Here is a 26,401-nt window from a genome sequence, read left to right on the forward strand (position 1 = left end):
TCTTGGTTCAATCTTGGTAGGTTGTACATGTCTAGGAATGTATCCATTTCTTCTAGATTTTCCAATTTATTGGCATATAGTTGTTCATTGTAGCCACTAATGACCCTTTGAGGTTCTGCAGTGTCAGTTGCAATGTCTCCTTCTTCATCTTTGATTTTATTGATTTTGGCCTGCTTTCTTTTTTCTTAGTCTGGCTAAAGGTTGTCAATTTTGTTATCTTTTCAAAAACCAGCTTTTTGTTTCACTGATCTTTTGTATTGTTTTCTTCATTTGAATTTCATTTATTTCTGCTCTGACCTTTACTAAAACCTCTTTTTTTCTTCTAATTCTGGATTTGGTTTGCCCTTGCTTTTCCAGTTCTTTAAGATGAATCATTAGGTCATTTATTTGAAGTTTTTCTTCCTTTTTGATGTAGGCATTTACAGCTATAAGTTTCCTTTTTAGTATTACTTTTACTGTATCCCATAGGTTTTGGTATGTTGTGTTTCCATTATCATTTGTTTTAAGAAATTTTTCAATTTCCTTCTTAATTTCTTCATTGACCCACTGGTCATTCAGGAGCCTATTATTTAATTTCCATATGTTTGTGTAGTTTCCAAAATTCCTCTTGCTGTTGATTTGTAGTTTTAGTCCCTTGTAGTCAGAGAAGAATGCTTGATATTATTTAAATGTTTTTGGATATTTTAAATTTGTTTTGTGACCCAACATATGGTCTATCCTTGAGAATGATCCATGGTCTGGGGAGAAAAATTTTGCAGCTACTTGATGAAATGTTCTGTAAATATCTATTAGGTCCATTTGTTCTATCATGTAGAATAAGTCTGATGTTTCTTTTTTGATTTTTTGTCTGGGAGATACGGCCAGTGCTGAAAATGGGGTGTTAAAGTCTCCAGCTATCGTATTGGGGTCTATCTTTGTCTTTAGCTCTAATAATATTTGCTTTATACAGCTTGCTGCTCCAGTGTTGGGTGTGTATATATTTATAATATCCATATCCTTTTGTTGAAGTGACTCTTTCATCATTGTATAATGACCTTCTTTTTCTCTTCTTAGTTTTTGTCGTGAAATCTACTTTTTTGATATAAGTATAGCTTCTCCTGCTCTTTTTTTTTGGTTTTCATTGGCATGAAATATCATTTTCCATCTCTTTATTTTCAATCTGTGTATTTGTATAGGTGAAGCATGTTTCTGGTAGGCAACAGATCATTGTGTCTTATTTTTTCATCCATTCAGCCACTCTACGTCTTTTGATCGGAAAGTTTAGTCCATTTTCCATTAAATGTAATTATTGATAAGTAGCGATTTATGCCTGCCATTTTGTTATTTGTTTTCTGGTCTTCTCTTCCTTCTTTCCTTCCTTCTTGTCTTCCTTTTAGTGATGGTTGTTCATTTTTTGTTTGATGTTTTCTTTTATGTCTGTGCTTTATTTTGGATACTTTGTATTATTGCTATGTCTTCAGGTTTAATCTTTTCTTTTGAAAAATCTATTCTGTCATTAATCCCATCCATTGTATTTTTTAATCTCACATATTGAAATTTTTATCCCTAGAGGTTTGATTTGGGCCTTTTAAGAAATATTACCCATGTCACTACTTAACTTTTTGAACATAAGAAATATAGCTATAGTAAGGGTTTAATACTCCTGTCTACTAATTCTGACATCTATGCCAGTTTTGGGTTGGTTTTAATTTTCTCCTCATTATAGGTCATATTTTTCTGCTTCTTTGCATGCTTAGTAATTCTCTTTTGGAAACATTTGTGAATTTTACCATTTTGGGCCCTGATCAGGCAAGCAGTTCAGTTACTGAAAAACAGTTTGATCTTTTCAGGTCTTGCTTTAAAATGTTTTAGGTAGGACCAGGGCAGTGTATATTTTGGGGCCAATTATTACCTACTTGAGACAAGACCCTTCTGAAGTACGAGGATCTCTGATTGACACTATCCTGGCCCTATGTACTGTGTACTGTTCTCTCTAATCCATACATTCTCAAAGATGGCAATATTGCTTCCAAAGGGACAAAATTTAGTTTTTAGGGAAAAAATTTAACTGTGTATGCATAAAGCAAAGGTATACATAACATTTGTATCATATATATATCATATACATAATGTATCACATATACATTAATATCTGTGGCATAAAAATTTCATGGGGGAGAATGATTATGAAAATGTCTAAAATGACTTCCGTGACAGTTGATAATTGTTAAAAGGTTGGTTGTTGCTCCAGTTATTTTGAGTGGTTCTGTGCTTTGCCTCAGGTAGTGTTCTCACAGGTGTGGTGACCAATACTCTGCTGGATGCCAGAGGGGCACTCTACAGATGGCTGCTCTTTCTTTGTGTGGCTCTCTCCTCTTGGGTGCTCTGTCCTGAAAACTCTAGCCACCTTGGTCTCCCAGGTATCTCACCTCCATTGCTTCAATTCAAGGGGTCTTCTAGGCTCTGCCTGGCTTTCTCCCTCTTGCATCATGGCCTGGAAACTCAAAGTTATAAGCTGGGGCAATCGTAGAGCTCACCCCATTTGTTTCCCTTTTCTAAGTCATCACTGTCTTTCTATGCTAAGGGTCCGGGGTTATGAAAACTATTGTTTCATATATATATTTTCTGCTTTGGGTTGTTTTATGTGGAAAATCTGTTCTCTACCTTGGCTGAAGGTGGAAGTTAGCATATTCACTTTTGAATGGCACAAGTTTGGTGGCATAAAATCACAAATGTCTCCTTTTTTGCAGGTTTGGCCACACGATTTGTGTAATAAATTAATTCTTATGCAATTATAATATTATAAAGGCTGGTTATTACTTTCCAATTTTAGAACCAATCTTAGAGAAGCATGGAGAGTTTATAGTCACAGAAGAGAATATTAATGCTATTTAGAGACTGCTGATGTGGCAAGTAGAGTAGCGGGTGGTTGGGAGTTAAAAGTGCAGAAGTTTTGGAAGGAAACAATAGAGAACATGAATTTTCTGATGGTGGTGGATCAAGGTATGAAAGTCAACAATTGATGCATCAATAAGCAATTTTAATTATATTATTAAAAGTTATTAAGGTAATCCAGTAGAACTAAAATGAAAATGTTCTTAATAGGGATTGGGAATGGAAGGAGAGCAAAGAGAAGAGGTAGTGAAATGAGCCACATTTTTCATTTCCCTTCATGTGATGTCAGCATGTCTTTTTAAAGTTGACAAAGCAGAAAGCAGAGGTATAAACATATCATCAATCACTGCACTGTCCATTATGGTAGCCACTAGCCACATGGGGCTACTGACTTATTGAAATACGGCAGATGCAGCTGAGAAACTACATATTTTATTGTATTAATTTTTATTAATTAAAATTTAAATTTATAGCAACACGTAGCTCATGCCTATCATATTAGACAGCACAGATTTAGATGTTTCTATCATCATAGAAAGTTCTATTTTACAGCACTGGTCCAGAGTTTGTGAGATAATTATCAGAAGAATCAAAACCAGAAATTACACATGATAAGTTCTTAGCACTGAGGCTTGGGGAGATGAGGGGAGGACTTTACTCTTCATATTATACCTCCTTCATGCTTTGAATATTTATTACCTATTTTATATTTTGTTATATGTTCAGAATACTCACCTTGACCTGTCATCTCAATGGCTACAATGGTCCATTTCCAAAGGATTTTTTACAATGGTTTTTTGTTTAGAGTCTCGTGTGAGATTTTAAAAATATTTTTAGAGGGGAGACACTTGTTCTTATACATGTGAATAGTTACATCTAAACATAAGTTGTTAAACTGTTGATCCCTACTTTCTACCTAACATCTAACATCTGTGGCTTTGAATAAATACATAAATATTCTAGCTGATAAAACTGAATTGCTCATTGCCTTTACTTAAATACTCAATGCTTTGATTTCTCTGATCCTTAAAAAGAGCTAAGCGTTTCCTTGACAGTAAAAGTCAGAACTTCTCAGGGAGAGGAGGAAGGCATTTGTTGGTGGCATCTGAACATCGCCATGTAAGGAGCCGTTGGCCATGCTGTTTCCCATGGGGAGTGGGAGAAGGGCAGTGTGAGGGGGCACATGCACTTTTTAAATTTACATTTGTCAGCATTTGACTTTTTTTGGTAACAATGAGCATGTACTTCTTTCGTAATTAAGTAAAATGAATGCAAAGTGGGTTAAATATAATACAACTAAATGGTTGGCACTAATCTTTTAGGAAAACAAGAACAAACTCCCTAACAAGGACTGCCAAGCCCTCCCTGAGAGGCCCCCGTGCCCTTGCAACTCCCTCCACACCCTCTCCTTTTCCTTCTCTGCACCCTGGTCTCACTGTCCTTTCAGGTCCTCAAGCAAGGCTGCACTCCCTCCTGCCACCGGCCTTTGCAGAATGCTGGGCTCTTGGTCTAAATTGCCTGAATTGCTTTCCACTCTTCTATCCCCTGCTGCTGACCCTTTTCTTTGGGGTGGGGCAAGTAGGGAGAGCATCTTTGCCTTCAGGTCTCAGCTCAAATACCGCTTTCTCAGGGAAGCTTCCACAGTAGACTGTATTTTTCAAAAATAGTCTTAACATCTCCTATCCCATATCATCTTCCACAATGTGACCTTGCCACCCTCTGGTCGAGTTCTCCACCCCCTTGGACCTGGGCAGGACCTAGCGACTTGCCTAAACAACAGGATGTAGCAGCAGGGATATGCCGAGGCTTCTGAGGATAGGCCTCCAGGAGCCTCAGGAAGAAAAGCTGCTTCCATGTGGGTCTTTGGAATGCTTGCCCTTGGGACAATCCCTCTCGGAACGCAGCATCCTGCAGTGAGGGGTCCAAGCCACATGGAGAGACCTATGCAGATGCTCTGGTCCACAGCCCCAGCTGAGCTCCCTGCAGTGGCTGTGCCAGCTAGTGAGCCAGCCGGCAGTTCAGCCCAGTCACATAACCAAAGCCCCTGCTAACATCTGCCAGCGCCTGCACAAGAGACCCCAAGTAAGAAAACTGAGGTGAGCCCAGTCAACACACAAAGCCCCAGACATGAGAACAAATGACCGTTTCAGGTTTTAGGGGTTGGGTTACAGAGCAATAAATACTCCCTCCATCTTCTCAACAGTGGTGAAGCCCCGCTAAACACCCTCATGGTCCCACCTATCAATGATGAATGGCAACATTACAACAAGTCCACTGCGAGCTGGGTGCTGGTCTAAGTGCTTTACAAACAACTCATAAGACCCCTGTAAAGGAACGCAGCACTAAACAAAATACTTCCACAATTACAGAGGTAAGGTAGGTTAAGCACACCTCCCCTCAGCACTCAGCTAGGAAGTGATGGGATGGAACCCAGGCAGCCTTTCAGTGGGGCCTCTTCATAGCACTTTCCATAGTTTTAATTGCACCTATACCTCTGGAATTATTTGAATAAATGTCTCTCTCTTCCCAATTACACCGTGAGTTCCATGGGGGCTGGGACCATGCCTGTTTTTATCCAGAGTGAATCCCTGGTGTCTAAAATGTGCTAAATAAAATCAGAGTCTCAGTGGCTACTAGAGAGTTCATGTATCGCATTTAAGAAGAATAAAGCTGGGCGCGGTGGCTCACGCCTGTAATCCCAGCACTTTGGGAGGCCAAGGTGGGTGGATCACTTGAGTTCAGGAGTTTGAGACCAGCCTGGCCAACATGGTGAAATCCCGTCTCTACTAAAAATACAAAAATCAGCAGGGAGTGGTAGTGCACATCTGTAGTCCTGGCTACTCGGAAGGCTGAGGCAGGAGAATCACTTGAACCTGAGAGGCAAGAGTTGCAGTGAGCCGAGATTGCACCACTGCATTCTAGCCTATGCAACAGAGCGAGACTCTGTTTCAAAAAAAAAGAAGAAAATGCCAACTGCCTCATTATACTTTACAAGATAGTACCCATCTTGTAGTTTAGAGGTTATATATATATATATCTGGAATTCAAAAGAATGGTTGGGAATATAGGCTTTGGAGCAGGCAAAGCTGAGTTTAAGTCCTGACTTGAGCACTCCGTGGCCTCAGTTACGTTAACTAACCTGTCTAAAGTCTTCATTTCTTCTTCTGTAACATCAGACAAGTACTTTGCCAGTTGTTGAGAAGATGAAATTATATGTGCAGTGTCTTGGACACAGTCCTTGGCTCACAGCCCCAACAAAGAGTCCCACTGTCAAATATTATAAATAGAAAATTCTTACAACTGACAGCAAATGTTAGGTATGTTCACAGCAAATATTGGCCGAGACATGAGTAACCACTGAACCTGTAGACAGATACATCCAGCTTGAGCATTCTTCCTCATTGGATGGGTAAATCAGAACTATGCTGTAACTGCACTAAATTTGCATTTGTAACTTTTTACAACGTTTGATTGAAGATTCAACAAATTCAAAGTACCTCAACATACTAAATGAGGCCACATGACAAAGACCGGATGTGGAAACATTTGCAAGCTGGATGGCTTTCCCCATTCAGTGCTTCACAGCCCAACTCCATGTGGGTGAGGAAGAGCAGCCTCCCTAGGGGCTGCCCACCACCCTGCCTAAGAACTCTGCTCCATGCCGTGATTCCTGGGTCACACCTGCCTGGAGATGGTAAGCATTTGTGTTTAGATGGCTTCTTTCCCATTGTTTAGAAGCCATGCCTGCCAAAGGCAGAAAATAGACCAATGCCTGCAAGAGTTTAAGTAGCTGAGAGGATACACTGAATATGTATGTGCAAAGAGGAAGCAGAATGTACTTAGTGTGTTCCTAGAGGCCTCAGGATTTACTCTGTGGGACTGACATCAACATAACTGCTGGAAATGTGACACTGGGCTTGATTGCAGTGTGACGTTTCATTTCCTACTGAATTGACCAGGTGTTTTCCATGATTTCTGTGCATTTTTGTCCAAATCTGAATTTTCCTGTGTCCTCAGCAGAGACTTACCAGTTGTTTTCATGCTACCTCTGATTGTATATATGTCTCCTAATTGGGAACAATGCAGTTTGTGTGAGTGTGTGTGTGTCTATAGTGTGCCCTATGTACGCATTAGTCAAATTCACAAGGAATTATTGGTATTTACTATGAGTAACTTAAATGGGTGCCCCCCCTGCCCATTTATGGAATGCAGATAATGGGAGGAAGCAAGCATGTTACCCCTGCTGTCACTACAACTTATGCAACCCAGGAGCAGGGATCTCACTTTTATTTGAACTGTGGGGGTTATATAATAAGGCCTCCACAGGTTCAATCCAGAGTGGATCAGTCAGTCTTTTGTAAGAAAAAGCTGTTTATAAAGGTCCATAAATCATAACCTTGGCCCTTGCCAGTTTAATGAATGTTTTCTGTTTCCATATGAATGGGAAAAAAAGAACAGAATAGCTCAATTGGCTGTGAATTTGTGCTCTGCTGATACGAGCCATCATCCTCGAGGAAGGACGGTGCATTTACTGGGGGAGGATCTAGATAAACAGGAGAGACTCCCAGGCTTTGGGAACAACTCCCTACAGGCATGCCTGCTATTCCCATCACTTGGCTTATTCCTCTGATGAGACGGGTCAAAAGAAGGTTGACATTTTATCATGGAAAGGTGGAGCAAACCCCGGGCTGGGTTCAGCACCAACACTACCTCTAACAGACTTTTTGACATCAGGCAATGCATTTTTTATTTTCATCTGCAACTTTAGCATCTGAAAAACAAAGTGTAGGACTGAATGATCTCTCAGACTCCTTCAATTATAAAATTGTTGATTCTAAGCCTGTATAAACTACAATAAATTACATGTGTCTTGCTATCAGTTATTCAAATCACATATTAGATAATGCCTGTCATTACTAGAAATGTAGAAATATTTTTTCAATTTCATTATACTTTAAAAGATAAAAATTTTTCATGATTTCTGGATTTTTCACTTTAAATTGAATATTGCTATTTACTTCCAGCTAAGTATTTTTAACAATAATCTAAGTTATACATTATTTCATTTCTCATTCTGTAAGTTTACTTTTAGTTCTCTATTTTCTATTCATTTTTACCCCATGTAGAGTTCATTTCTGAGCTAAGAGCCTAAGCTACTGGCTGGTGGTTAGTTGGGTGTGCAGGGAACAGCACCATTATCCAAGTAACAGGCTTATTTTCTAACGAATTATATCCAGAGAAGGGCAGTGGAGATGGGTACCTTAACTTAAGCACATTATTAGAATGCAAATGACAAGAACTGAGCAAAGAATTGTTTTTTTAAGAGGATATTGAGGAGACTGGGCAGGAACAACTGAACATCAGCGCCTGAGCATCTCTTGAACTGTGAGGAAATCACTAATAAGATACTCAGCTGAAGATTACATATACTTATCTGGCTCACATACCTGAGTCACTGAATAGAAAAGAAGGGATTGTTGAAGATTTAGAGTAAATATTTACCCTTTCAAAATTTGAAATCAGTTTTGGTTTGGGAGAAGCAGTAATTAGGCTGCAGTGTTCAGTATCTTGAAGCACGAAGTTTCACTGATTTGCAAAATAAAAGCTTAGATTAAAAACTCAGCTGGGAGAAAATTATCTTTCAAAAGTGAATGAGAAACAGAGACTTTCTCAGACAAACATAAATTGAAGGAATTTGTTGCCAGTAGAACTGGAGGAAAGCTACACCTGCTCCTGCCCCTCTAACTACTTTTGACTTACTCTTTGCCAGATTCAGAGGTGCACATTACTACAGACCTAATTCAGAAGCATCAAGAGGGCAGCTGTGGGTATCTCGGTTCACTTTACAGTCAGCTGCTGTTGCTTAAAGCTGTTGAAACCTTACCAAAAGCAAAATAAGGTCAACCCCGACAAGCAACTTATTTTTGACAAAGCTGTTCAACAAGTAAGTGGCTACACTTAAGAGCAGAATATTTTGAACTAGAAATCTTAAAAGTTAAGGCTTCATTAAACACATGTACTGCTATTGGAGAAATATCATAAAACATCTTTTTAATGTGAACACTACTTCATACAATGAAAAACTATTTACAATGTATTGTTTCCAGATTGGCTGCTTTTACATCTTCTCCACCCATGTGCTGACTCGGCATGTGTCTTCAGCCAGGGAGCTTCGGTCCAACTGCACATTCTCCTCCATGGCTCTCCAAGGACCCCGGGGATTCAGGGAACCTGTCCACTTACATTCTCTTCAGTAATTATGGCTCAGCAAGCATGCCACCAAAATCATCTAGAACCCAGAGACTCTGGCAACCCCACATAAGTAAAAACGTGTAGATCAGGTTGTTTTCTCCAATAAATAATAATTTGACAATCCAATCCATTTCCATCTTAAGAAATTGTTTTCACTTAGGAAAATGTTTCTCAATGGAGCTAGAGTGAATAATCTTTTCTTCATACTGGAACTGAGCTAGAATGTCTTTGTATACAAATATAGCATATTTTGGCCAGCAATATAATTGCTTGTTAAAGAGTTTATTTGCCTTCACACGCAGGATTGCCACATACATTCACAGTTTTAATAGACTGTAATTAGCTATTCCAGTTGTGCTTTAAAATCCCGAATATTATTCTCATTAGTGAGTGCAAAGCAAATGTCCCATCTGACTACAATTGGTCCTAGAGTTATAAACTCCATAATGATTTATTGTAAGTTTCCTCATTCTCCAGTTTCATCGTTTGCTTTTTCAGGTATGACTTCCAAGCTCCGGCGTGGCTTCTGGACATCAGCATTTTCGGTGCCTGGTTTATTCAGTCCACATGAAACAGCAGCAAAATGGATTTGTTTCAGATTCTCCAACGTCTCATTCTTAGCATATTTCAAAAGATCTGCTTGGCCCTATAACAAAACATGCAATTGAACAGTATTAGATATGACATAACTTAGTGTTATACTTCAACAATATATATCTTTCACTGAAATAGAAGTATTCTGATTCCACAAGAGGGCATAATTATTTCTTATTGGCACTGCATCTGAATAGGTCAATTTTAATAAAAAGTGAGTTTGTTTTCCCAGTTTCAACACCACACTCCAAGAGTATGCTGCCTTTCTGGCCCTTTCTATTTATAGATCTGCATGGGGTTCTATGTGCATGGACTATTCCTATCTATCCTGGTTAAAATTACATCTTTCATTAGTTGTTTGGCCAATCTTGTTTTTCCCTTTTAAGGTTTGATTTAAAAAAAAAACTTTTTATTTTGAAATAAGTACAAATTCACAGAAGGATACAAATATAGTACAGAGAGGTCTTGTATACCCTTTCCCAAATTTCCCCCAATGGTTATGTCTCACATAACTATAGCACAATATCAAAATCAAGACACTGACAGGGGTACAAAGTGTGCCTATGCTTTTGTGTGACTTCATCACATGTGTGGGTTCACGTAACCACCACAGCAACCAAGGCACAGCACTGCACACAGCACCACCAGGAAGTCACACCCACCCCCTCCTCTCCACCATCCCTAAACCCTGGCAACCACTAATCTGTTCTCCATCTCTGAAGCCCACACAGCCTTTGGTAAGTGCTGGCAGCCGTGGGCACACAGCAGGTCCTCACTGAGCATTTGCTGAAAGAAAGAGTGAAGCAAAGGATTTTCTACTCTGGATATACTTTCTCAGCCAAACTTTAATTTCTTTTCTGAGGTCTAACCATCAACTGGATCTATATGCAGTATAACACGATATAGGTCAGAAAACAGTGGGTGAATTGAAGCACAGTCACTGGGAGCCTGGAATTGGTGCTGACAATGGGCCAATGAAGTTTGTCACCCTCTTTGCTCTTGACATTTTGGACCAGAGAATTCTCTGGAGGTGGGGAGCTGTCTTGTGTATTTTCAGATATCTAGCAGCACCCCTAGCATACCCTAATGTTTGCAGACATTGCTAACTGTCTCTTGAGTGGGAGGGTGAGATACCCCCAGTTGAAAACCACTGGGCTAATGCATCAGCCAACAATTCCAAAATTATCGAGCAGAAGAGATGATGTGGTGCTCTATTGTTGTAAATTCCAACACTCGCACTTTGCTTTTTTGTTCTATTTTTCCTTCCAAATTTAACCTGCCTTTCACTAACAGTTTTTTCTACTTACACTATTACCTTTTCTTCTTTCTTACTCTCCTTGCTTGCTATTTTTTTTTCCATCCCCTTGGGTTCTCAATTTTTTCTATTATTTTCTTTATGATTCCTCTGTAGTTTGACTTTTCTTTGTCCTACTTACACCTCCTCCCACTTTCCCTCTTTCTGAACTGCCTCCCAGTGTGCGTTCCCTTTAAGGCATTCCTGTCTAGCAAGAGCTTGGGGCCAGCTGCAGAGAGCAATGGGTAGGGACTTACCTTGGCTGGCAAATGGACTATATTCAAATGTCAGCCACTGGTGAGATCAAATTGCAAGGCAATTTTAAACTATCATGAGGCCCAAATCCACAGAACAGTTTGTTGCTTACTACTTACCATGCATGGTTTTCCTGCTTTACACAGTCCTTTAATTAGTAACTATAAATAGATGTTCCCTTGCGTAGATTAACTAAAGGAGCTTCATTTTTATTCATTCTTACTAGTCACTGAACTCACATGTTGAAAATTTACTAGTTATGAGGTCTTTGTATATATAGCATATTGTGTCAGGAGAATAATTTCATGTTAGTGTATTTCCCTTCACAAGCAGAATTGCTACACACATTCACAGTTTTAATAGACTGTAACTAGTCTGTGTTTTAAAACTCCAAATATTATTTTTTTAAAATTAATAAACTTTAATTTTTAGGACAGTTTTAGGTTCACAGCAAAACAGGGCAGAAACTACAGAGAGTTCCCTTACGCTCCCTCCCTACGCAAACCTTCTCTAGTAGCCACATCCCGCACCACAGTGGTATACTTGTTATAATCAATGAACCTATGTTGTCACATCCCCTCAAGTCTATTGCTTAAATTAGGGTTCACCTTGGTTTTGTGTATTCCATGGGTTTTGAAAAATGTATAACAACATCTATCTACCCTTATAGGATCATGCAGAATAGTTCCACTATGCTAAAATTCCTCTGTGCTTTGCTAGTCATCCTTCCCCACTCCCAACCCCCGGCAACCACTGATCTTTTTATTGTCTCCACAGTTCGGCCTTTTCGACAATGTCATCTAGTTGGAATCACAGTGTGTAGCCTTTTTGGATTGGCTTCTTTCACTTAGTAATATGCATTTAAATTTCCTCCATGACGTCTCATGGCTTGATAGCTCGTATCTTTTTAGTGCTGAATAATATTCCATTGTCTGGATGCACTGCAGTTTATTTATCCATTCATTTACTGCAGGACATCTTTGTTGCTTCCAAATTTTGGCAATTAAAAATAACTCTGCTATAAGCATCTGTATGCAGATTTTTGTGTGGACATAAGTTTCCAATTCATTTAGGTACATTCCAAGGGGTACGATCGCTGGATCATATGGTAAGAGTATGTTTAGTTCTGTAAGAACTACAGATAGTTTGACAGTTTCTTCCAAATTGTCTGCACCATTTTGCATTTCCACCAGCATAAACGAAAGTTCCTGTTGTTCCACATCCTCGCCAGCATTTGGTGATGTTAGTTTTGTATTTTGGCTGCTGTAATAGATGTGTATTGGTATCTCATTGTTGTTTTAATATATAATTCCCTAGTGACATATGATGCTAATATACTTTCCATTTGTACATCTTCTTTGGCGAGGTGACTGTTCAGACTTTTGCCCAGTTTTTAATCAGGTTGTTTGTTTCCTTACTGTTGAGTTTTAAGGGTTCTTTGCATTTTTTAAGAGTTCTTTGACTGTTCAGACTTTTGCCCAGTTTTTAATCAGGTTGTTTCCTTACTGTTGAGTTTTTAAGAGTTCTTTGCATATTTTGGAAAACAGTACTTTATCAGGTGTGTCCTTTGCAAATATTTTCTCCCAGACTGTGGCTTCTCTTCTCATTCTATTGACATTGTCTTTATAGAGCAGAAGTTTTAAATTTTAAGGAAGTCCAACTTACCCATTCTTTCTTTAATGGACTGTCTATGGTGGTGTATCTGAAAAAGCACTTCCATATCCAAGGTCACCTAGATTTTATCCTGTGTTATCTTCTAGGAATTCTATAGTTTTGTGTTTTATCTTTAGGTCTATGATCTATTTTGAGTTAATTCTTGTGAAGGGTGTAAGATTCGTGCCTAGATTGAACTTTTCATGTGGATGTCCAGTTTTTCCAGCACGAGTTGTTAAAAAGATGAAGTCTCTATTCCACCGTATTGCCTTTGCCCCTTTGCCAAAGATTGATTAACTACTTTATGTGGGTCTATTTCTGGGCTCTTCTATCCTGTTCTGCTGATTTATTTGTCTATTCTTTTCACACTGTTATATTTCCTGTAGCTTTGCAGTAAGTTTTAAAGTCAGATAAAGTCAGTCCTCTGATTTTATTCTTCTCCTTTAATATTGTGTTGGCTATTCTGGGTCTTTTGCTTCTCTTTAAACTTTAGAATCAGTTTGTCAATATCCACAAAATAACTTGGTGGATTTAATTTATTTTTATGCTTGCTGGAAGTTTGAGATTATGTTGAATCTATATATCAAGTTGGGAAGAACTGATATCTTGACAATATTAAGTCTTCCCATCCATGAATATGGAATATCTCTCCATTTACTTAATTCTTTGATACCTTTCACCAGAGTTTTATAATTTTCCTCATGTAAGTCATATGTATGTTGTTAGATTTATACCTAAGTATTTTATTTCTGGGGGTTCTAATGTAGATGGTCATGTGTTTTTAATTTCGAATTCCACTTGTTCTTTGCTGGTATATAAGAAATAAATTGGGCTGGGCGTGGTGGCTCACGCCTGTAATCCCAGCACTTTGGGAGGCCGAGGCAGGCAGATCACGAGGTCAGGAGATCGAGACCATCCTGGCTAACATGGTGAAACCCCTCTCCACTAAAAATACAAAAAATTAGCCAGGCGTGGTGGCGGGCACCTGTAGTCCCACCTACTCGGGAGGCTGAGGCAGGAGAATGGCATGAACCCAGGAGGCGGAGCTTGCAGTGAGCCGAGATCGCACCATTGCACTCCAGCCTGGGCAACAAGAGCGACACTCTATCTCAAAAAGCGAGACTCCGCCTTAAAAAAAATAATAAATAAATTGGCTGGGTGTGATGGCTCATGCCTGTAATCCCAGCACTTTGGGAGGCTAAGGCTTGAGCCTCAGGAGTTCGAGACTGGCCTGGGCGACCTGGCAAAACCCCATCTCTATATAAAAATACAAAAATTAGCTGGGTATGTTGGTGTGCACCTGAAGTACCAGCTACTTGTGAGGCTGAGGTGGGAGGATCACCTGAGCCCAGGGAGGTCAAGGCTGCAGTGAGCCATGATCATGCCAGTACACTCCAGCCTGGGTGACAGAGTGAGACCCTGTCTCAAAATTTTTTTTTCTTAAAAAAATAAATCAATTGATTTTTGTATATTAACCTTGTTTCCTGCAACCCTGCCATAATTGCTTATTATATTGTTCCAGGAGATTTTTTGGTCAATTCTTTTGGATTTTCTACATAGATGATTATATCACCTGTGAACAAAGACAGTTTTATTTCTTCCTTCTCAAGATATATACCTTTTATTTTATTTTCTTGTCTTTCTGCATTAGCTAGGACTGGACTTCCAGGTCAATGTTGAAAGCAGTGGTGTCACAGAACATCCTTGCTTTGTCCCTAATCTTATCAGGAATGCTTTGAGTTTCTCACCTTTAAATATGATGTAAGCAGTATGATTTTTGTAGATGTTCCTTATCAAGTTGAGTAAGGTCCTCTCTATTCCTAGTTCACTGAGAATTTTTATCATGAATGGGAGTTGAATTTTGTCAAATTTTTTTTTGCATCTACTGATATAACCACGAGCTTTTTCTTCTTTAGCCTGTTGATATGATGAATGACATTAGTTGATTTTCAAAAGTTAAATCAGCCTTGTATACCCAGTATAAATCCCATTTGATCATGGTGAATAATTCTTTTTATTCATTTTTGGATTTTAATTGTTAATATTTTGTTAAGGATTTTTGCATCTGTGTTGATGAGAGATACTGGTCTATTGTTTTCTTTTCTTGTAATGTCTTTGGTTTGGTATTAGGATAAAACTGGCCTGGTAGAATGAGTTAGGAAGTATTCACTCTGCTTCTATTTTCTGGAAGATATTGTAGAGAATTGGTATCATTTCTTCCTTAAATGTTTAGCAGAAACCAGTGAACCTATCTGGGCTGGTGCTTTTTGTTTTGGAGGTTTATTAATTATTGGTTTGATTTCCTTAATAGATACAGAATTATTCAGATTGTATATTTCTTCTCATGTGAGTTTTGGCAGATTGTACCTTTCAAGGAATTGGCCTATTTCATCTAGGTTTTCAAGTTTGTGGGCATAGAATTGTTCATAATATTCTTTCATTATCCTTTTAGTGTCCATAAAATCTGTGGTGATATCCTTTATTTCATTTCTGACGTTAGTAATTTGTATCATCTCTTTCTTAGTTAGCTTGACTAAAGACTTACTGATTTTAATAAGGTTTTCAAAGGACTAGCTTTTGGTTTTATTGATTTTTCTCTATGCATTTTCTGTTTTTAATTTCATTGATGTATGCTCTTATTTTTATTAATAAAAATTAGTACCTACCAAAATGCCTATCTAGGCATCATTCTTTTTGACATCACATGTCCAGTTGAGTTTCTGATATCCTGCTACTACTCCTACTACCAGCTACTCTTCAGTCAAAGCAGCTCCATTCTTGCAGTGACCTGGACCAAGGACCCTGGTGTCATTATTCACTCTTCCCTTTTTCTTCCATCTATCATCCCACCTGTCAGTAGGTCCTATTGTCACAATCTTCAAAACATATATATAAAGTTTCTCACCACTTCTTACCATCTTCACTGCCACCATTGTGGTTTAAGCCACCATAATCTTTCTTAGAGTTTATTCTGATTGGTCTTCTTTCTCCATGTTCAACGTGACAGCCAGAGAGCTCAAATTAAAACACAGGACATCCCTTCCCCTCTGTTCAAAACCCTTCAGCAGCTCCCCAAATAACTTAGAGTGAGAGTCAAAGTCCTTGCCCACAGCCTCATCTGACTTCCTTCACCCACCTACCCACTCTGTACTGTTCACTCAGCCTCTGATATGCTATCCCCCTAAATGTTCCTCAAACCCATCAGGTCCTCTCTAGTCCAGCCTCAATGTCTATGCATTCAATGTTCCCTCTGCAGGGAATGCCCTTGCCCCAGAAATGCACCTAGCTAGCTCCTTCCCCTCCGCTTGATGCCATCTTGACTCTGATGCCCTCTTCACAGCAGCGCCCTCCCTGACAGCCCCATCTTGTCTAATTAGAACTCCCACTTCCTGTCCATAATTCTCCTTACCGCTTCCCTGCCTTGCTTTTTACATAACACTTACTGCCATACTCTACTGCTTGGTTTATTGTCTGTCTCTTCCACTAAATGTAAACTTCACGAGGGCAGGAATTTTTGTCTTCTGATCACTGCTGTATCCTCAGAGCCTAGAACAGTGCCAGGTACAGAGTAAGGGCTCCATAACCATCTGTTGAATGCAATTAAAGTAATGTAATTAAAGTAAAATGTGAAAGTCTCCCCTTTAATCTCACAGCTGCCCCCTAAACAATGAGTTTTGTCTTTTTCTCAGCATTATATATATATTACAAATAGGTATTTTATTTTACTTTTAATGTAAATATAATCAAGCAATCTATATTGTTCTTTGGTTTCCTTTTTTCTTCACAAAAAGTTATGTCTTAGTGATCTTTCCGTGTCAGCATGTATAGATCTACCACATGATGACAGGGTATTTAAAAACAAAAATCCCCAGATGGCATATGATAATTAATGTGGTAATAACAGAATTCTTCATCTGGTTGAATCTTATGTTTCTCAACTTCAGAGAAGTCATCATGGTATCTTAAACAGAATAGGCCTTTGGACATTACCAAGGCAAGACACAAAGGACTCCCAAAGGCAATAAATCTGGGCTTGAGGAGCTGCTGAACTTTGTCCACATCACTTTTATTTTGTTCTATGTGTCTAAAACTACGTTTAAGATGTCTTGGAGGTAAGGCATGTAGCATGAGTGAAGAACAATTCTGGCCAGGCACGGTGGCTCATGCCTGTAATCCCAGCACTTTGGAAGGTCAAGGCGGGCAGATCACCTCAGGTCAGGAGTACACGGTGAAACCTCGTCTCTACTAAAAATACAAAAAAAAATTTAGCCAGCATGGTGGCAGGCGCCTGTAAACCCAGCTACTTGGGAGGCTGAGGCACGAGAATTGCTTGAACCCAGGAGGCAGAGGTTACAGTGAGCTGAGACCACACCATTACACTCCAGCCTGGGCAACAAGAGCAAAACTCTGTCTCAAAAAAAAAAAAAAAATTCTGAAAGAGGTGGAGGTGTTTGTTGTAGCAGTGTTCATATTTCATTGCTTCAAAAGACTTGAAAAGAGCAAAGGTTACTTAAAACACTGCCACCCACTGACACAGGGTGTCTGGTTTTGAAGACTCCTTCCACAAAGCTGGCTTTGCAATGTTTTCAGTTGAACAACTCAAATGTCATTTGATTTCACACATTCTGGTTTGAATTTTTTTAACTTATTCTATTTTGTTTTCATCTTGAAAGAGTTATAACAACCTTAGGTCAAAATATTTAAGGTTCTTATTTAGGCCCAGAAAGTAATCTTTAAAAGATGTAACTAAGGGCAGTGGCTGGATCCCAGCAGCTCTTGCTGCGAGTCTGGCGTGACTGTGCTTTTTCTGGCTGAGCCTGTGGCTTACCTGGGATTGGATCAGAGGCCAGAGTAGCCAGGAAAAGAATGATGGCAGCTCCAAATGCCAGAACCGCACCCCAGCTGTGCTCAACCCTCGGCTAATCACCATACTTTCTGTATGACCACAAAAGATGTTCTAGTTTTTAATATATTAAAAATATTTCAAGACACATCTGTTAGTGCTACATTTTAGGAGCCAAAATTAACAATCACAAGTCATTGCTTTTATTTAGACGTAGGGGCAAAACAACAGGGATTCTACATCTGGCTAATTTTTTCAAAGTCCTTTTGTCCAACTATCTATTAGAGAAAAACAGTTGTCTTACTTCTGAGGTGAAGGATCCAGTGCGGCAGCTAAGACTTCCCCTGCCCTCTGCCACCTGTGTAATGGCCACATGCTTGGATGTTGAAGAGAGCAAAGATTAGCACCTTCCATTCCCTGGGGGCCAGCAGACACTTTTCTTCCAAATCACATGCAGTGTGAGGGAGGAGAAGAAGGAGGGTACTCATACCATTATGGGAGTCGGAGGCACAAAAATACTCCTCCTTCCTGTCTTTCTTATCTATATGGGAACGCAGAGAGAAACACAGCAGAATTTAGGTACCTTCACTGATACCACCTGCTCCACAAAGAGGGGATGCAAGGGAAGTGCTATTACCATTCTCGTTTCATAAAAAGGACACTGAGTTTAGAGAGATTACGGGTAGAGTCTGAACAGCAAATCACACTGAAACACACACACCTTTCTCTCTGGTATGTTTATTTTCCTTTTGGGTAAACTAAACTGTGAGGCCAAAACTATAGAGAGTTGAACCCCACAGACTGCATGCAATATTTTAAAGCAAGCAGGTTGAAACATACACTACATTTTTCATGTACCCAGCACATCAACAACTGTGTAGACAATTCACTCTTCCTGTGATTAAAAGCAGAAACAGAAATATGGATTTCCACTGTGTGTTTGTCGAATGAGGAATGAGTGAACAAAAGAATGAAATGGGTGTGGTGGCTCACACCTGTAATCCCAGCACTTTGGGAGGCTAAGGTGGGCGGATCACCTGAGGTCAGGAGTTCAAGACCAGCCTGGCCAACATGGTGAAACCCTGTCTCTATTAAAAATACAAAAATTAGCCGGGCATGGTAGCAGGCGACTGTAATCCCAGCTACTCGGGAGGCTGAGGCAGGAGAATCACTTGAACCCGGGAGGTGCAGTGAGCCAAGATCACACCACTGCACTCCAGCCTGGGGGACAGAGACAGACTCTGTCTGGGAAAAAAAAAAAAAAAAGAATGAATGGATTGTAGGAGTCTTGGCTATGGATTCTAAATCGCCTCTCATTATTATACATTGATAGTTCCCCTTTCAAAAGTTCTTTTGAGGCTGGCTGAGATCGTGGCACATTCATCAGAATTAAGGAAGGCCTCCTAGCTTGGTCAGGTCCACTTCCCACTGAAGTCTCAATAAACCTTACAGTTGAAAAAAGACTCCCTAATCATCAGAGTCACCTAAACCTACAGCAACAGGACACAGGCTTTTGTACAGGACGTTAGGCTCATTTTAAGAGTGTGTGATGTTTTCTGTCCTTTTGGCTTCCTGTATGTGCACTCACATGTTTGATGGGCATGGAACATGAGCTGCAAATCAGCTTGTCTCCCCACAGCAGGAAGACCACCTTCCCTCCACCCTGACCTCCACTCCAAAGGGTGCAAAGAAGCTGCCGGAGGGGGATGAAGAGTTCTGTGCAGGAGCGGAAAGGAGAGCCCTCTAAGCACAGCTCCTGCCTTTGGTTTTTGCTGGATCCAAAGAGATGTTTCGTGGTTTGAGGCAGTGTCTTGATGATGAAGGGACAGTGGGCTGCATGGATCTGACTATCCGTGCGGCTCCCTTTGCCTGCCACACTTTTTGCCTATATTTTGGCTGTCATCACATTTACAGTTAGTCTCCAATTTTCCCATGGTTGTGCTCAGAGGTTTGTACAAAAGTTAATAATTTTAAATATAAGATTCAATTTATTAAATTCAGAATGAATGCCTTCCTCCTTAGAAACAATTTTACGTTTCCTTCACCAAAGATGGAAGGTTGGGGGCTCCTTGGCAGCACCACGGAGGAGGCGGTGTCTGAGTTGGGGAAACTCAGGGCAGGAAAGGACGGCGGCAGGCCCAGGGGCTGATGCTGCCTGCCACAGAGGAGTGACCGTGACTCCAACACATGGCGCCTCTGGAGCCCAATCATTTAGCAGCATGATTTCTATGCTACAAAGCTTTCTAGGTTCTGACTTTGACTACATCTCCCTCTGCTACAGACCTGGCCATGGGAAGGGCTAAAGTCCACCATGCACCATGCAGTAGGACAGTGGCCTCATCTGGCACAGAGCTGGCCACTCTGGTGGCAGAGGTAGGGTGAGCGTTCAGGAGCAGCCTTTGGAGTCTCCAGACAGTGGAGGTGAGCCATGACCTAAGCACAGAAGGTGGGGTGTCAGGAGAGGGTTCCAGGCAGGGACCAGGGCCACAGGGGAGGGCAGGGTGGCCCAGCTGTGTAGAGAGAGGACACAGAGAGCGAGGGGACACTGAGAGGCAAGTGGGGCTGGGCCATGGGTGTGAGAGCCCTTGGAAACACCAGGGAAAATAGCGCACATGTAAGCACCTCCTTTGCACTATTAATCTTTCAAGCACACCATTTACACAGTCAAATATTAGCTGAGTAATCACAAACTCCACAGGAGTGGGGTCCCAATGTTTGAGGTTTTGCTGTGTTTCAAATGGACCAGAAAGAACAGCCTGCCTAATGACAAACGCTACTGTAGTTTGATTTTCTGAGCCATTCTGAGAAATTTTCACACACTAAATAGAGAAATGGCTTTCAGTCAATTATAGCTTTTCAGGAAAAGAGACAACATACTATACTACCTATAATAAATAAAAATAACTAAAAGATATGAGCCTCAATACAAGGAGTTATACATCAACCATCATGGTAATTTCAAAAAGGAAACAAATGCCAGTCTTTAAGTCTTCAAGATAAGCACTGTACCTCAGGTAAAAATGAAGACTATCAAGACAAATTGTCTTACCAGGTGCAAAAACCATCTGGTTTATTGATTTATTTTTTGGCAGAAGTCTTAGGTTCCTAAAGAGAATGAATCTCTAATTACTTTTAGGGTTTATTGATAGTCTTGTTTCTGATGGTAGAGGAGCACAGGTCAGGAGAGCTAGCCTGGCAGCCATTCATCTGGAAAACATGTTGGGTTGTAACAAGCTTAATTCAAGTCCAAGATATGTTATAGATGCTATAAAAAAAGCCCAGCCATCCCAGCCACCCCAGATGAGATCCAGCCATGTGAGTGCCTTCTTGGATGTTCCAGGCCAAGCTGAGTTCCCAGCAGAACAAATCTCTTAAGTGATCCCAGCTAATACCACATGGAGCAGGAAAACCATCTGGCTGAGCCCAGCTAACCCACAGAATCATGAGAAATGAGGTCATTGTTTTAAGCCACTAGTTTTGCAGTGGTTTGTTATACAGCAATAGATAACTGAAACAGCCACTAAAGGGAGCCATATTTCGTGCTATCTGACAATACCTTCCTGGACAAAGTGGATTAAAGCAGGGGGAGAACCGGATCCAAAGACACTTAATACAAGAGGAGGTTTATCAGGACCACTGGTCTGGAGCTAAAAGGCTAGGCTGAGGTAGGAAACACAAATAGATTGAGTACTTGAAATAAATGCTTAGAGGATATGGTAAAGAACAGACCAAGGCCAGAACAAGTTATAAAGCAGTAGAAACTCTGAGTGAACAGAACGAGCCAGCCCACAGAGGAAGCAGAATGAAGAGGCAGAAGATAAGAGGAAAGACCCCTGTTCCACAGAGAAGAGCAGCTACCTCGGGGGCTGCCAGGTTTTCGAACAGCTTGCTATTGTCATGAGGCTGGACTGCAGTTTCCGGTCTCCAAGTTCCCTGAGGTCCCTGTCCCTCTCATGATCCCTTGTGTGAGCCAGCATCTGTGGCCACTCCTCTGTGAACTGGCCGGAGTGAGTTTCTACTCTTGGTAACCAAAACAGACCGATGAAAACAGGACTCTTCTAGCAAGCGATTCTACCATTTTAGGAATGGCAATCAATTGACACAGTGAAAATTACCACCAGTACAGTGAATATTTCGGCAACTGGAAAATAAAGGTAGAGGAAGTCTTGATTAAACTGGTGGATTGAAAATGCATTACAGAATTTCTATTCTACATTCCTGATGAAATGAGCAAAAACAAAGCCAAGCAAAAAGCCACAAACAGCAACTAAACTAAAAAAAGGGTATAATCATTCTATGAACTAAAACTCACAGAAGTCATGTTGGCAAGTCATAAAAGTCCTGAAAGTTCTATCTCAAACACAACCAAACCAGAGAGATGCAAACGGAGCGAATATTCTGTTTCATGGAGTAGCAGATGGGGCAGAGGGTGGGAATAAAGAAATGACCCAGGAAAAGTTGGAAATGTGGCTGGCATACAAATAGAAAACCAGACAGAATGCAGAAAACAATGATTTTCAGATAGTACAACACAGTGATCCTGAGAGAAGAAATACAAACAATCGTGTCCAGCTTACTGCTTGTAGGTTCCAGGTGCAGTGCAGGAAAGGGGAACTCAAACAGAGCCCAGCAGTCCCACTGGGGTGAGAAGGCAGGGTGTGGAGTTCAGGGAGCCGACAGTGGCTAGAACATGAGGGGCCAAGAGTGGAGAGGAAGGAGCTGGAAAACAGCTATTGTGAATATATGACATGTCTTCAAGAAGGTAGAGGATATGACTAGCACGAAGAGAAACATGACAAATTTGAAATAAAAAACCGAATAGGATTAATGGCAGATTAGATATTACAGAAGACAGAAGTGTTGCTTGAAAATATAGCAATATTGCTCAAGGACATGGCAATAAAAATATCAAGAATTAAAAAAGAAAACAAAAAGGAAACAGCTGAGTGCGGTAATTCTAACACCTTAGGAGGCTGAAATGGGAGGATTGTTTGAGGCCAGGAATTTGAAACCAACCTGGGGAACATGGCAAAACCTAGTCTCTACAAAAAAGGTACAAATTATCCAGGCATGGTAGCACATGCCTGTGGTCCCAGCTACTCAGGAGGCTGAGATGAGAGGATCATTTCAGCCCAGAAGGTTGAGGCTGCAATGAGTAGTGTTCACGCCACTGCACTCCAGCCTGGGCAAGAGTGAGATCCTGTCTCAAAAAAAATTTTTTTTAAACCACAGAAAGTACTTAAAAACTAATGAATAAGCATCTGTGATTGTGGGATAATATCAAGCAGTATATTTATACATATAATTGGAGTTACAGAAGGAGATGGTAGAAAGGGTAAGAGAAACAAATTTCAGGAAATAATCACCAAAAAGTTTCCAAATTTGTTAAAAACTATAAATTCACATATCTAAAAATCTCAACAAACCCCAAGCAGAAGAAACATAAAGAAAACCACATTAGAGTCTGTCAGATATTTTTTAAAACTCACATACACACAAAGATGCTCAACCCCCATCCACTTACTGGAATGACAAAACTGACAATTCCAAGTGTTGACAAGGATGGTGGTACAACTAAAAGTCTTGCAACACTGCTGGGGAAATGCAAAATGGAACATCAGTTGTTTTTAAAGCACTGTGGCAGTTTCTTATCAGTCTCACACACATTTACCATGTGACCTAGCAATCCCACTCATATTTACCCAAGAAGAATAAAAACATGTCCATACAAAGACTGATATGTGAATGTTCACTGCAGGTTTATTTGTAATAGCTAAAAATTGGAAACAACACAAATGTCCATAAATTGGTGCATGTATAAACAAAACGTGTTATATCCATAAAACAGAATACTATTTAGCAATAAAACGGAATGGAGTACTGAAACCTACATTAACTTTTATGACTCAAAGCACAATGCTACATGAAATAAGCCAGGCAGAAAAGACTGTATGCCATGTAATTCCATTTATATGACATTCTGGAACAGGTCAAACTATAGAGATAGAAATGAGATAAGTGGTTGCCAACATAAAGGATTTTACTACAAAGGGGCACAATGCAATTTGGGGGAGCAGGGTGACAGCAACGCCCTATCATCATTGTGCTGGGGGTTGCATGACTTTATTTTATCACACTTCACAGATACTGCATTTTTTTTTTTTTTTTTTTTTTTTTTACAAATTGAAGGTTTGTGGCAACCTTGCATCAAGCAAGTCTACAGTGTCATTTTTCCAACAGCATGGGTTCACTTTGTGTTTCTGTGTCACACTTTGGTAATTCTTGCAATATTTCAAACTTTTTCATTATTATTATATCAGTTATGGTGATTTGTGATCGGTGGTCTTTGATGTTACTATTATAATTATTTTGGGGCACCATAAAGTGTGCCCTTCCTTATAAGACAGCAAACTTAATTGGCAAATGTTGTGTGTGTTCTGACTGTTCCACTGGTCACTCTCCATCTCTCTGTCTCTTCGGGCCTCCCTAATGACATGAAAAGTTCCTGAGACATAACAATATGAAAATTAGGCCAAAAAAATAACCTTACAAAGGCCTCCAAGTGTCCAAGTGAAAAGAAGAGTTGCACTTGACATAAAAACTAGAAATAATGAAGCTTACTGAGGAAGGCCAAGTTCAAGTCAAAAGCCAACATGAGCCAAAAGCTAAGTCTCTTGCACCAAATATTTATCCAAGTTGTTAATGCAAAGGAAAAGTTTGCGAAGGAAATTTAAAGTGCTATTCTACTGAACTCACGAATGATAAGAAAGCAAAACTGCCTTATTGCTGATATGCAGAAAGTTTGAGTGGTCTCAATAGGAGATCAAACCAGCCACAACATTCTCTTAAGCCAAAACCTAATCCAGAACAAGGCCCTAACTGTCTTCAATTCTATGAAGTCTAAGAGAGGTAAGAAAGTTGCAGAAGACAAGCTGGAGGCTAGCAGTGGTTGGGTCATAGGTTTAAGGAAATAAGCCATCTCCATCACATCAAAGTGCAATGCGAAGCAGCAAGTGCTGATGTAGAAGGTGCAGTGAGTTACCCAGAAGATTTAGCCAAGATCATTGATGAAGGTGGCTAAACTAAACAACAGATTTTCAGTGTAGATGAAACAGCCTTCTATTGAAAGAACATGCCATCTAGGGCTTTCATGGCTCAAAAGGAGAAGTCAATGCTTGGCTTCAAGGGTTCAAAGGACAGTTTGATATTCTTGTTAGGGAATAATGCAGCTGGTGGCTGTAAGTAGCAGCCGATGCTAATTGGCCATTCTGAAAATCCTAGGGCCCTTAAGTATTATGCTAAATTTACTCTGCCTGTGCTCTATAAATGGATCAATAAAGCCTAGATGAGAACATACGTGTTTACAGCATGGTTTCCTGAATATTTTAAGCCCACAGCTGGGACCTACTGCTCAGTAAAAAAGATTCCCTTCACAATATTACTGCATATCAACAATGTACCTGGTCATCCAAGCACTCTGATAGGGATGCACAAGGAGATTAATATTGCTTTCATGCCTGCTAATACAATATCCATTCTGCAGCCCATGGATCAAAGAGTAATTTTGACTTTCAAGTCTTATTATTTAAGAAATACATTTCGTAAGGCTATAGCTGCCATAGACAGTGATTCCTCTAATGAATCAGGGTAAAGTAAATTGAAGACCTTCTGGAAAGGATTCACCATTCTAAGATGCCATTAACAACATTCATGATTCATGGGAGAGGTCAGAATGTCAACATTAACAGGAGTGTGGAAGAAGCTGATTTTGGAGGAAGTTGATCCCAGCCCTCATGGTTGACTTGGACGGGTTCATGACGACAGTGGGGAAAGTAAATGCAGATGGGATGAAAATAGCTAGAGAACTAGAATTAGAAATAGAGCCTGAAGAGGTGACTAAATTGCTGCAATCTCATCATAAAACTGTAATGCATGAGGAGTTGCTTCTCATGAATGAGCAAAGAAAGTGGTTTCTTGAGATGGAATCTACTCCTGGTGAAGATGCTATGAACATTGCTGTAATTACAGCAAAGGAGTTAGAATATTACATACACTTAATTGATAAAGGAATGGCAGGGTTTGAGAAGACTAATTTTCAAAGAAGTTCTACTGTGGGTAAAATGCTACTGAACAGCATTGCATGCTACAGAGAAATCTGTGGTGAAAGAAAGAGTCCATCAGTGTAGCAAGCTCCATTGTCTTATTTTAAGAAATTGCCACAAGCCACCCTAGCCTTCAGCAACCACCACCCTAATCAGTCATCACCCATTAACATGGAGGTAAGACCCTCCACCAGCAAAAGGATTACAACTAACTGAGGGCTTAGATGATTATTAGCATTTTTTAGCAATGAAGTATTTTTAAATTAAGCTATGTACATTGGTTTTTAGACATAAATGCTACTGCACACTTAATTAACTACATTATAGTGTAAATATAACTTTTATATATACTGGGAAACCAAAAAAATCATGTGACTCACTTTATTGTGATATTTGCTTTATTGCCATGGTCTGGAACTGAACAAGCAGTCTCCAAGGTATGCCTGTATATACATTTGTCAAAACTCATAGGATTTTGTGCTCAAAATTGGTGAATTTTATTTTACAAACATTATGTCTCAAAGTTGACACACA

At 39.9% G+C, this 26,401-nt stretch overlaps 1 protein-coding gene across 10 annotated transcripts in view; it reads right to left on the bottom strand.

Annotated features, from left to right (window-relative positions):
- Positions 1–8,897: 8,897 nt before the first annotated feature.
- The window catches only part of PLCL2 (phospholipase C like 2), a 200,891-nt gene continuing 183,387 nt past the window's right edge, over positions 8,898–26,401 (bottom strand). For 8 of the 10 annotated variants that reach the window (XM_002814024.6, XM_054552546.2, XM_054552548.2 and 5 more), the window contains one exon: positions 8,898–9,772. In XM_002814024.6, the coding sequence (XP_002814070.2) occupies positions 9,593–9,772 (180 nt within the window). In that variant the 3' untranslated portion in view covers positions 8,898–9,592. Of the gene's footprint in view, positions 9,773–18,069; positions 18,307–22,999; positions 23,360–26,401 lie in introns of those variants that run through there. The other 2 variants (XM_054552542.2, XM_063722182.1) reach the window with 2 other exon arrangements.

The sequence above is a fragment of the Pongo abelii genome, chromosome 2 (genome assembly GCF_028885655.2).
Source record: "Pongo abelii isolate AG06213 chromosome 2, NHGRI_mPonAbe1-v2.0_pri, whole genome shotgun sequence".
In the NCBI taxonomy this organism is placed as follows: Eukaryota; Metazoa; Chordata; class Mammalia; order Primates; family Hominidae; genus Pongo; species Pongo abelii.